General features: G+C 46.3%; 1 protein-coding gene and 1 long non-coding RNA gene across 6 annotated transcripts in view; one reads left to right on the top strand and one right to left on the bottom strand.

The window, feature by feature from the left end:
• Window positions 1–13,269, top strand: part of SLC4A4 (solute carrier family 4 member 4) — a 355,256-nt gene that overhangs the window by 49,147 nt on the left and 292,840 nt on the right. For all 5 annotated transcript variants that reach the window (XM_081020705.1, XM_081020707.1, XM_081020706.1 and 2 more), the window contains one exon: window positions 8,620–8,790. In XM_081020705.1, the coding sequence (XP_080876831.1) occupies window positions 8,620–8,790 (171 nt within the window). The remainder of the gene's footprint in view (window positions 1–8,619; window positions 8,791–13,269) is intronic.
• Window positions 1–13,269, bottom strand: part of LOC308485464 — a 57,954-nt gene that overhangs the window by 3,072 nt on the left and 41,613 nt on the right. The gene's annotated exons all lie outside the window — the stretch shown is intronic.

A 13,269-nucleotide genomic window follows, 5' to 3' on the forward strand; every position in this document is an offset into this window, starting at 1 on the left:
TTTTTTGTTGGTTTTTTTTGGTATTGAACCCTGCTCGAATCTTGTATATATGCCAACAAAAGTTCGAGAAGGGACATGGGTAGCGCTGTGGTCTAAACCACTGAGCCTAGGGCTTGCTGATCAGAAGGTTGGCGGTTTGAATCCCTGTGACGGGGTGAGCGCCTGTTGTTCAGTCCCTGCTCCTGCCCACCTAGCAGTTCGAAAGCACGTCAAGTGCAAGTAGATAAATAGGTACCACTCCGGCGGGAAGGTAAACTGTGTTTCCGTGCACAGTTTGCCAGAAGCGGCTTAGTCACGCTGGCCACATTACCCGGAAGCTGTCTGCGGACAAACGCCAACTCCCTCAGCCTATAGAGCGAGATGAGCGCTGCAACCCCAGAGTCGTCCACAACTGGACTTAACTGTCAGGGGTACCTTTACCTTTTTAAAAGTTTGAGAATCTGAAAATCTGAACCTCAAGTGGCAAATATCAGGGAAAAGCGGCATATGTTTAGTATTATCTGGTAGCTGCACAACGAAGGCATCAGGCACACCTCTGTGGGAAGGGAGTTCTGCAGGTTAGGGGCTGCCACAGAGAAGGCCCTCTCCCAGGCCTCCCCTCCCTGAGCCTCTAACAGTGAAGGAACTACCTGGAGAGCCCCCTCTGCTAATCTCATCACATGAGAGGGTCTGTAGGGATGGGGGTGGTCTTCCAGATATTGGTCCATCTAGTTCAGTATTGTCTACACTGGCTGGCAGTGGCTCTCCAGGGTTTCAAGACAGAGTCTTTCCCTTTCTGGAGATTCCAGGAATTGAACCTGGGAACTTCTGTGGATAGAACAAGCATGAATGTATTACAGATCAAGTGTTGTGCAAGCCACAGTTTGGTGCTAAATGGGTGTAACATGGGAAGTAGTTCTGTGTCTTTGTAAGAAATGGGGTGAGAGAGGCGTGCGTTTTGTTTTGGAGCACAGGGTTTAAACTGGTCGTGTGGGTCAGAAAAGCTGTCCCCTGACCTTCCCCTCTCTTCCCCTCCTCCCTTTACTATCAGACCGTCTTGCAAGCCAAAGTCTTCTGGCGTGTTCTTGCATGTCACGAAAGTCTTCAGAGGTCATTTATATAAAAGATTACACTGGCCTTTGGAAGACACTTGCGTTTCAAAGACCTGATTAGAAATGATCAGGCTATTCTGATGGCGCATACCTGATAAGACGTGCCCCCCCTTCTTATCCTTTTCATTGTCCATAAAAGGTTTAATTATAACTTTGAGATAAGTGCTGAATCCTCACTTAGATTTCCAGTCTCGATAAGCTAGAGAACTTGTGAAATAAGTGTTAGTGGAAACTGGTGGTTCTGATATGTTTTATATAACCCAGGGGTGGGGGGATGGACTCCCTGGATTATTCATCAGCCTTTTGAGCCCCTTCCACTGCTTCAGCCTTGGAGTTTGAACTGCTTCCTGTCACAAGCTCTTTCCACTCACTAAACCCTGTTGCCCTTTCAGCTTCAGGCCCTTCCTCCCAATCTTCTCCCTCTGACCTCTCCTCTGTGCCCCACCACCAATCCCCTGGCTCTGGGCCTTACTCCTCTGGGGTTTCCCTTGGGGGTTCCCCGGCTGGTGCCTTCCACCACTCCTCTTTGTCCAGCCAGTCCCTGATAGCCATGTTGGCTGGGGCATATGGGAGTTGGAGTACCAACATCTGGAAGGCCAAAGGTTCCCTGTCCTCTAGACGACCACTGGCGAGAAGAACGAACCATGTGGGATCATGTAGACCAAGGAGACCAAACATGAGTCCCCTTCCTATCACAACCTCATGAGACTACCTGCAAGGATGGGCTTGAGCCAATGCACTACAGTCCCAACCATCCAACCTCCATTCCCACAAGGTGACCTGGAAGGAGCGAAAGCTTCTAAGGCAGTGATTCTCAACCTGTGGGTCCCCAGATGTTGTTGGGCTATGACTCCCATCATCCCTGAGCTCTGGCCTTGCTAGCTAGGGGTGATGGGAGTTGTAGTTCAACAACATATGGGGACCCACAGGTTGAGAAAGGCTGTTCTAAGGGGTCCAACAGGACCAACAGACACTCCCCCTATATAGCCCCTCCCAGAGGCAATCTACTAGGGCAGGCCCATCCAACTCCCAAGAGACTGCAATCTACTCCCAGTGTAAAAAAAAACCTGGAAGTGATCTACCCATTGTCATTGAGGATTGACCAGAGTTGCTGAGCTTTTTTGGGGGGGAGATTACAATTGTTCAGCTTTCTTTGGGCAGACAAAAGTTGTTGAGCTTCTGTTGGGAATACCACAGCTGCTGAGCTTTTTGGGGGGAGAATCAAATACTTCGCTCATCTCAAACTCCACCAATAACAAACAAACGCTCAAAATGTATTCAACAGTGCAATAAGAAAACACAAAACAGTGCCCACTTTACGTGGTGGCGGGACAGAGCGAGAGGGGCGGGGGCTGGAAGCAATCATTCAAAAGTTTTTCTACACCTGCGATCAATAAGGAGCCAGTGATCAACGGGGATCACCAGGGGATCTACCTGTCAACCGCAGTCGACCGGTTGAACATGTCTGTACTAGGGTGATGAAGGTCTCAGAACCAGGCCCGAGGCCTGAATGCATCCAAAACAGTGAGTTTACCTGATGCCTCCAGCACAGAAAAGAGAAAATGAACATTAGTTTGCCCTAGCTGCTGATTACAGAGTTCTCAGTTCCTCTCCAGCTGCTCTCTCTCTCCAGCTTTTTAGCTAGAGGGCTCTCTGGCCCCACCTTGGCAACTTCTCACAGTTTGTCAGGTTTTGCTTTTGTTTTTTTGGCTGCAGTTTGTGGCTGGCATAACCTAATTCCCATGCCTCTCAGCCAACTCTTCTCTCCGTCTCAGCTTTTGGGGAAGCCACCTGCCAGTCTTCGATCTTCAGATAGTCAGCTCAAGTGCTTCGCTCTAAATCATCCTGACCTCGTGCCCACTGAATGTTTGGGACTACAGCTCCCATCAACCAAAGCCATCTGGCAAAGCCTGGTCCAAATTTTACACCCTTCCTGAATTTCAAAATGTTAATACCACCTCCGAAATGCCAATATATAGTCCTTTTTGGTGACTTGCATGTCTTCAACTCTGATGTGTTTCATCTGTCCCAAATTCTTCTGCTCTCCAGGGCTAGACCTTTTTTTCCTTTTGCTTATGGTTCCTATGCCCAGAATTCCCATCCCAGGCTGACCTGCATAATTCTACCTGTCCCTTTCTTTTATTTCATATGCAGTATATTATTTATAATAATATACAAAAGATTGTGTCCCACCTTTCCAGTGCCTCTTTGCCGCTCAGTGTGGCTCACAAGAGCTTAGAGTCACAATACAACAATAAAAATAACATGAAATGCAGCAACAAAATACAAAACATAAGCAACAACCAATACAGTGGTACCTTGCGTTAAGTACTTAATTCGTTCCGGAAACTGCTCTTAACCTGAAGCACCACTTTAGCTAATGGGGCCTCCCGCTGCCGCCACGGCGCTGCTGCGCGATTTCTGTTCTCATCCTGAAGCAAAGTTCTTAACCCGAGGTACTATTTCTGGGTTAGTGGAGTCTGTAACCTAAAGCGTATGTAACCCGAGGTACCACTGTAATTGTTCATTTTTAATTATTGCATCTGTCCTTTGCTTTATACGTTAGAAAAAGTCTCAAAGCAGCTCAAGAAGATGAAATACAATGACTAAAAGCAACTGAAAACCAAAAATTTGAAAACAATGAAAAATGCAAATTTCATAAAATGCTCATTAAAAAGTCCTACCCACCACACTAAAAGATGAGCAGTGCTGTAGGAGGCAACTTGACTGCCAAAGGTGTGAATTAAAAGGCGCCTAAAAACTCACACCTTTGGCGCCTGGTGTGTCTCCCTGGAGAGAGCATCCGACAGACAAGATCTCTTCTATTCCCGCTCCCAAACCGATTGTTTCCACGAAACCTTAGCTCTTCCCTCCCACCCCAGAAGAAAACCAAAGCATGTGCAATTGCACTTGTACACACCAATCCCCTGTTCCCTTCCCATCCCTCCCTCCTCGTCACCCTTTAGTTAATTTCCCTGACTGCTGAAATTTGGATTGTAAGCTCCTTGGGGCAGGGGACTCAATATGGTCCCCCGCATCTTTCAGCCTACAACATGCCAATGGATAAATAAGGGATGCATTTCGCAGCAAGCCTGACATTGAGCTAGGGATGAAAAGATGAGCGCAGGGTGCCTCTCAGGACAGCGGCATTACGTGCCATTGAAAATCAGAGTTGGCAGGATCAAATCTGCAAGGCACATTCAGTAGAAAACTGGTGCCGTCCTTTGGTTGTTGGAGCAGCAGTTGCTACCTCTGATGAATTGTTTTAATGCCGCGGTCAGCTTGATAATAGAAACACATCATAGTAAGCCTGTAGTCCTAATACTTTAATATGCTGCCAACAGAACTAGACAATCTCTTTAATCCCTCGATCACATGTGCACCAGTGCAGCTTTTGGTAGCATGAATCTGAAGTTGTGTGTGTATATGCATTACTTTCCTGCTCTCCCCGTATTCTGCAGAAGAGAGAAAAATCACAGTATTGCTTTAGGTGCTTCAGTAAGAGAAACAAGACAGAGAGAATGGGTTTTCTGCTCCCCCCCCGCCCGCCCCCATCGGAGACTTTCTTGGAGGAAATGGTTGGCATGTGTATACAATATCAAGATAAACTCCTAGACTTTCCTCCCAGGAGTGCCTCAGCAGGAAACACTTGACACAATTTTTCAATGAGCCTTTATGTACGAGATCTCACCCCCCCCCCATTTACTAATGCAACTTGAGTTTTCCCATGAGAATGAGACTGTAAATGGTTCTTGCCACAATCCCACTCGGCTTCAAGCTGATCAAGCTTTTTCCAGTTGTGTTTCAAATATACATGACTTCTCTTAAACGCACAGTGCCTTGGAACGTAACCCCTGCATAAATTGGGAGTTGCCTGTATGGGATATGGCCCCCACCCCCGGATATGTCTATTTTGGTGTCTGGCTCAAAGTTGCTGGAGAATTTGTTGATTTCCCCCTAAAGCTTTAATGTTTAACATTGCGAAGCACAGGCGGTTAATCCAAGGCACAGATACACAAAGGCAGAAGGCAGTTGAGCCAGGTATTCAGGTTGATCTGAAGATGATGCACAACTTGCAATCCCGTTATAAGTCAGCTGGGTTCAGGTTGGGATGGCAGGTGGTTGTGTTCCTTGCCAAGCAGTCTAGCAGTCCTGCCTAGAAGGCGGAACCTGCTCCACCTGTTGGCATCTACAGGACCTACGTGATGGAGGAGGCAGGTCTGTCTCTTGGGAGGCAGACTGAGTGGGTGGAGCATTCCCCTCTGGAGAGGTGGGGCTAGACCCAGTGTCTGATGACTCTGGGGTGGGTTGAGCGACAGGTGCATGGTAGTGTCAAAGGAAGGCTGTGTTAGAAATTAGCCAGGCGCCAGACGCATTTTGCACCTGGCTATTGGCCACTTGCAACCAGGTGAAGGTGCCTGGGTGCTAGGATGGTGCCTGACAACGCACCTCTGGAGTTGCATGCCTGTGGTGTGTGTGTGTCATTGGATCTTGACTGTTTTCACACACTTAATACCACATCCTGTACAATTCTATTCGTTATATTTTATCTGCACAATCGGAATGAATTTCAGGAACCGAAATGCTTTTCCTGTGCAGCATGAGCAGGAGCAGTGAACAACATTAGCAGTTAATTGTTGTAGCTTGTCTTCGCTTACCCCCAACCCCTACCCCACTGCTCTGCTCTGCTCACTATTGTAAAGAATATTCTTTTGTTAGGAATGGTCCGTGTCCGTGTTGAGAAAAATAGGTAGGAATAGGCTAATAATAATAATAATAATAATAATAATAATTTATTTGTACCCCGCCCATCTGGCTGGGTTTCCCTAGCCACTCTGGGCGGCTTCCAACAAAGATTAAAAATACATTAAAATGTCACACATTAAAAACTCCCCAGAACAGGGCTGCCTTCAGATGTCTTCTAATTGTCAGGTAGTTGTTTATCTCTTTGACATCTGATGGACATATGTGGACTGTCCCTAGAGTCGTCTTCTTTAAGTTCTCAGAGTTCTTAACCTAGCTTAAGGTTGTCATCTGAACTAGCCAGATCTTTAACTGAGAATCAATCACAGTCCGTCCGCCATTTGAAAAAGAAGGCTTTAGAGCCACCTGGCCCCAAAATGGCACCTGGACCTTCCATTTTGGTGACTGTAACCTTGGTTGAAGGAGCCATTTGGAGCCTAGCTTATATATCTGAGTTTTTTTTAACACTGGAGATAGGCTCCCTGTGGAGAGGGAGGCAGGGTGAGCAGGCCTTCCCACTGTGACAGGTGGGGCAGAACAAAAGGTTGATGGGATTCTCCCACTTGAAGAACCTTCCCCAAGATCCTTGACGAACCACCCTTCTCCATTGTCACAGAGTCAGTGTGCCCAGAGTACGACCTAGGAGACCGGGGTTTGAATACCCACTTGCCGTGAAGCTTGATGGGGTAACCTTGGGGGCCACTCCTTGCCTCTTTGCTTAACTTACCTCACAGGGGTTGTTGTGGGGATTAAATGAGGAGGGGAAGAGTTATGAACATCACCTTGAGCTCCTTGGAGAAGAAGGGATATCAATGCAATAAATAAATAAATATTAATAATACATTGTCTTGACTCGGCCAGGTCATGAGAGTTGGTGCATATGATTGTTTCCAGTCACTCTGAGCCCAGTAACCGAAGCGATTTTGGTTTGAAGGAAAGCGGCTGATGGCACTTAGAGATATCCAGCTGCTGCTTGAGTTTATGAGAAGCACACCTTCAGATAAACACATTTCCATCACTGCCGGTGTATGTTTGTTTATCTGCAGTTCTCCGCCCTAAAGCCTTGAGAAACGAGTGGGTAAAACCAGGATTATCTGGCCACATCAAAGATACTTCATGTTTGTGTTCTATGTGAAATTAAGGCAAGCAGATTCGCAGTATGATGGGTCATCAGATTATGGAGCAAACATCTGACTAATTTTTTTATAGGTGTTTTGCTTTGACACTAAAATGCTTTCAGCATTTCCCTCACCTAGGGAGGGACCATTGCTGATATTTTTGTGTGTGCTCCTTTTGGCTGAAGACTGGAATAATGATGCATCAAACAAATCATAAATAAATCTCTGTTGGCTAGAATGCACATTCATTTTTAAAACTGGAGTGCTTCTTCTTTATTTCTTGTATTAACAACATCCATACCTCTGTGTGGTCCGGCAACATTTTAAATATTCTTGATAATCAGGTCCTGTGTTGTCATTTCTTTGAGATTGATAAAAAAAGTTCTAGTCCTCATGAGTTTAGAAGGAAGCTTGAAATGTGAAGGCAAAAGCGGGGGGGGGGGGGAATGCTGATGGATCCATTCTTATGGACATCTGCATGCATGTTGCCTGCTGGGAAACCCTGTATGTGGAGCTGTGTGCAAGGTTTGACTTTTGGCACATGGGTTTTTTGGGGTGGGTGGGTTTGAGAATGCTACATCCCCACCCCCAAGTCAAATTTCTTGCACATGACAAATTCATTTTAGGAAGTGGGGCACCTTTCAAGAGATGTTTTCAAGTGTTCTTCTTATGGTCAGCATGTACCCAACAATCATGGGGACAGGCATGCAAAAATAAATTTCTAAAGGCTAGCAATGTGCAGTGTTTTAAGTTGCTGTGAAAGCCAGGCTCTTTCAAAACTGGGGCTGAAGAAGTGTGATGTTGGATGTGGAGCTGCTGGTGAAAATGGCAGCCCTGGGCCAAGTTCTCTTTCCATTGCGTGTCTGACATGATGCTATCATGCATCATGGATCCAAATTAAAAAAAAAAAAGGAGATTCTGACGAAACGTTAGAGAGAACTTTCTACTAGTAAGAGCTGTTTCACAGTGGAATGGTGGCGTACCATCCTTCATTGGAAGTTTTAAAGCAGAGATTGAAGGGACGCTGGTGGCGCTGTGGGTTAAACCACAGAGCCTAGGACTTGCCGATCAGAAGGTCGGCGGTTCGAATCCCCGTGACAGGGTGAGCTCCCGTTGCTCGGTCCCTGCTCCTGCCAACCTAGCAGTTCGAAAGCACGTCAAAGTGCAAGTAGATAAATAGGTACTGCTCTGGCAGGAAGGTAAACAGCGTTTCCGTGCGCTGCTCTGGTTCGCCAGAAGTGGCTTAGTCATGCTGGCCACATGACCCGGAAGCTGTACGCCGGCTCCCTCAGCCAATAAAGCGAGATGAGCGCCGCAACCCTAGAGTCGGCCACGACTGGACCTAATGGTCAGGGGTCCCTTTACCTAAGCAGAGATTGTATGGCCATCTTCCAGGGATTCTTTAGCTGAGATTGTGGGGCGTTTGGCTAGATGACCTTTGGGATCCACTGCAATTCTGCAGTGCTATGATTCTTCCCCACTTCTCCATTCCCCATGGCTGGTTTGTGCAGGCAAGGAAGTTCACATGCTGAGAATGATACGCAACCTCTTTGTTGTTCTGTGCCTAAGAATGATACTGTTTTGTGCTGATTGCACGGCTGAGATATATTGCTGCTTCTTGAAGTCATCTGAAGATTATTAAAAAGCAACATGTTTATGTGTCCTAGGTCATCATACAGTCTACATTGGGGTTCATGTGCCTAAGAGTTACCGAAGGCGGAGGCGCCACAGAAGAAAGCCCAAGGAGAAGAAAGAAAAGGAGAAAATCTCTGAAAACTCGGATAAATCTGATGTCGAAAATGCCGACGAGACAAGCAGCAGCATCCTCAAGCCACTCAGTGAGTAATGGGCACTTTTTGCAATGTTTCTCAGGGAACCACAGTACAAATGGTGAGGGCTCTTTATGGGAAGTACATAACTGAAAACATGTGGGCCAACAGAATTATGCAATGAAAAATGCTCTGAGTCCTTGTGAAACCCCACACACCTTAGACCAGGTGTTTGCAAAGATGTGTAAAACTTGATTTGCCTTCAGAATTGATTGAAATGATTTGATTGAACATTTTGGGTTTTTGCGCACTTTGAAATTTTATCTTTTTTGATAACAGTCGAGGTTTGTGAGTCAAAAGGCTACATCTCTCAAGATGTCAGTTATGGATTGATTTAACAGAGCCAAGGTTGGGATAGCAAAGATTGAAGGTTCAGTGTTTTCTTCCTTCCACGGATCATGGCTTCATAGTCTTTCTCCTTACACAATTTTGCAGGGTACAGATATGTATTTCAGTGTCTCTGAGCTAGATAAATGTTGTTTGGGGGAACTTCTTGAAGTATCCTTTCATTTAGGATACAGTCGTACCTTGGTTTTGGAACAGCTTAGTTTGTTGGAACTCGAATGCCGCAAACCGGGAAGTAGGTGTTCTGGTTTTCAATCTTTGCCTCAGAAGCCGAATGCCTGGCTCGGCTTCCGATTGGCTGCAGGACGCTCCTGCAGCCAATCGGAAGCTGCGCCTTGGTTTCCGAACATTTTGGAAGTCAAATGGACTTCTGGAACGCATTCTGTTTGAAAACCAAGGTACTACTGTATTGAATGCACGGGGTATTCTCACCTCAGAGAGGAGCAGCCAAAAATTACTAGTCTCTCAGCTGAGTCAGTGGAGTGGCTCTCCTTCTCTATTCTCCCTCTGCAGCAGATATATGGCATGGCTACTTCCAGGTAACAACTGAGGGAGGATCGCAATGGATCTTGCTTCTCATGTTGACCTGGATTTCTTTTTCTCCATCTGCTGCAGCCTGATGGAATGGGTGGTGCTAGCATTTTATGCAAATTCGCGGAGAACAAGACCCGTCAGTGCCTAGTAGTCCCAATAGCTAGGTGTTTAGAAGCGGTGCCACAGTCAGAATACCAGATGCTGAAGACGAATGCCAGCCAACTTTTATGTCCACCTGGTGTCACGAAACCCCCACAGGGCTGGGGCTGGCAGGCCTCTAATGCAGGAGGAGCAGGAAGAAGAAATGGGGGATGGGGGGGCTGAGTGCAGTGGGATCTCCCCATTTTGTTCACCTGCTTTGGAACGGGGGAGCAGGGATCCTGGTTCCTTCTCAACCTTCCCATGGAGCAGAGAGCCTCATTGGAGGCTAGGGAGGGATGTGAGCAGCCAAGGGGGAGGCAGGAGGCAGCTGTGACTGAACAGGAGCTGGAGTAGATGCAGCTTTATTGCCCAGAACCCAGGCACCTCATTCGCAGACGTGAGCAGACCCACCCACACCAACAGAGCCCATGCACAGCAATCCTGGTATTTCCCGCAAGGCGAGCGAGTCTCTTGTGTGAGCACACCATGCCTCCTCTTTGAAAGCTTGGCAGGCAGGGTGTGGAAACTTGTTAGGACATCTTCATTGCTTCTGTCTTGTTCTGAACTTCTTGCCTTGTTTCAGAACTCCTGAATCGGAACTCCTGAGCTTCATTGTCTGCTGCTGGGCTTATACTGTCACTTGCTTGAATAATGCCTCTTTCTTACATACAAGTAGGAGCAGTTGCCCATGTTTGTGTGTTGGGTGGGAGCCCACCAGAGGCATTTTAACTTGCTGTAGTTTGAAACTGGGTTATGGACTAGACCAGAGGCACCAGCCCAGCACAGGGAGCAATAATTACTCCACGTTCCTAATTGGCTCTTAATCAAACTTCTAGGAGGCAAAGTGAGCAGGTGGTCTTGGATTCCCCACCCCACTCCGGGCTTAGAGGCCAGCATTTTCCATCACCTATCAACTGTGAATAAGCTGCAGTCTCTCGGGTACTTACCGGTGGGATATGCTTCCCTCATAACCATACATAGCTTTGGATAGTTGTCCTTGCTGTAAGGAAAAAGTAACTGAAAGCCCTGCTCTCCACCTGGCACTGTTATTACTGTGCAGTCTGAAAGATTTCAATGCAACTGTCTCGTTCCTTAAGAGTTCCAAGAATAGACTAGCAGGGGCTGCTAGTTCACAAGATTAAGGGGCGATGGGATGGATGCTGGTGTGCATCAGGCTTGCATAAGACTGATTTGCTCAAGACTGGCTTCAGCCAGTGCTGATTTAACAAGTGATGAAAAATCTCCCGAGTTACAGTTCTGACTGGGAACCTAGATGCAGATTTCACCAAAGGCTTTCAGAGTCCCTAGATCACATCTACAGAAGTGACATGCAGCCCTTGTCTAGAAGGGGCTGGAGGGTTTGTTTTTATCACCGTTGCCCATTGTTATGCCTTTACTTGGAGGGTAAAGCGAACGAGAAAATTATCTGCTTGAAAGCAAAGTCAATGCAAATAAAATTTTTCCTGCACTTGTAGCGGTTGCTTAGGAGCAAAAAGACTTCTGTAACATAATTGGAATTCTTTCAGGAATCAGAAGTAAAATACAATTGGCAGATCTATAGAGGAGTATTTTAAATTTACTTTGCTTGGGTTCTAGCTGCGTCTAATGCAAAGGATTCAGGGCTCCTCCACACTGTCATTCCACTTCATTAGTTGTTCTGGGATGCTTCTCCAGTGTTGCTTCTCCATTATTGCTGTCTGGGTGGACACTCTTGCACAACAAAAGAGGGGCCAGCAGCCAACCTAACCACCCCTTGAAGATTTGTGGTATAAAAAGTTACAATATTTCACCAGGAAGCTACGGGACGTGCACCATTTGGAAGAGAAGCAGTATATCCACCCCAAAACATTCAAAGGTGCAAACAGTATTTAAAGCAGGCTGTCGTATGACCTCCCTGTCACCATCAAGGATACAAACAGGGCCTTTTTTTCAGCTGGAACGCAACAGAACTCAGTCCCAGCACCTCTCAGGTGGGCACCATTGCCCGGATAAGAGAGCAAGGGAGGCATTCATGGTGAGTTCCGGCGTCCATTTTTTTTCTAGAAAAATAGCACTGGTCACAAATAATCATGAACGCCCACTAAAAAGGGTGACCAAGTAAATTGCTCTTGTAAGTGTGACTTGGATGAACAATGAGAAGCAGAAAGTGCTTCAGTTATATTTATGACTAGGAAAAGAATGGGGAGGGTGTGCGTGAGGGAGAACTGTTCTAATATGCCCACATTTGACGGAGACACAAATAAAGATGATCAATTCTGCCTATTAAAATGCCTGAAATAGGAGCCTCTTCCAAATGGCCTCCATAGGGCACTAGCAAATCAAGTGAAAAGGCTTACATGTCTATCTTCTGGCCCAATCGAGACAAGTGTTTGTGTGTGTGTAAGTAAACAAAAAGGTGTTGTTTGGCTGAGGGGCAGGTATCTGCATAGGAAATCCTGTTGATTCAAGGCCCGTGCTTTATTTTGTTCAAAGTTCTTACCCTGCTTTTAAAGCCTAAAAACTGTTCTCTTCCCCCGTTACTCCTGCCATTGCGTGTTAAAGGCTTTGTGGCATCTCTTGTGAGGAGGACTCAAAATTCTCCCCTTCCATGTAGCAGAGGGAGCTCAGCCTTAAAAAATATATGTGCGACTCGCACATTCCTCCTTTGGCACTGCTTGCAAAATTTATTTCCCGTATTGCCGCCACATGCTAGCATCCAAAGCATCTCCGAGTACGGGATTGTTATCTCACAATATTTGATCTTGTTTTCACGGGCACTTAAGCGATTGAGCTGAAATGCTGTGCATATGGCTTTGGTTTCATTTTTGAAAAAAGTAATGGCCGCTAATGTGGATCTGACTCAGCTACTCAAATTAATCTATGGATTGCTATACTCTGTGTCTCTGCAGGGATTTTTCCCCTCTCCTCCTGGTGAGTGTGTAATGTAACCTCTGCTACTGTCTCAGCGGTGGCCGTGTCATCTAAGGCCTGAGGTTAATGTGCAGCTTTTAACATTTGTGATTCAAAATGCAGCTTTCCCTGGAAAGTAAATGCTACATAATCTGATTAGGCAGAAAAGCTAGCATGGCTCAGACTCTTGTTTTTTTGGAAGGCATCCTTCTGCTTGGCTGCATGCTTGCTGGGTGTTGGACAGTACCTGCCTTTAAGGAATGTGTGAGAAAATTAGCAGTTGAAGATATGTAACAAATTCAGCATTTGGAATTGCCCATAGGTAAGAGATGCCAGAGAACCCATTATCAGTTAAAAAACAACACCACCACCACCTAAACTGCATGGTCCTATGTATACAGATGGTGTTTCGCTGTGGTTAAGTGTTAGTGTCTGAATATCTAAACTAGGCATAGGCAAACTCGGCCCTCCAGATGTTTTGGGACTACAATTCCCATCATCCCTGACCACTGGTCCTGTTCGCTAGGGATGATGGGAGTTGTAGTCCCAAAACATCTGGAGGACCGAGTTTGCCTATGC

This window comes from Podarcis pityusensis (assembly GCF_964106645.2).
Source record: "Podarcis pityusensis genome assembly, chromosome: 9".
Taxonomy (NCBI): Eukaryota; Metazoa; Chordata; class Lepidosauria; order Squamata; family Lacertidae; genus Podarcis; species Podarcis pityusensis.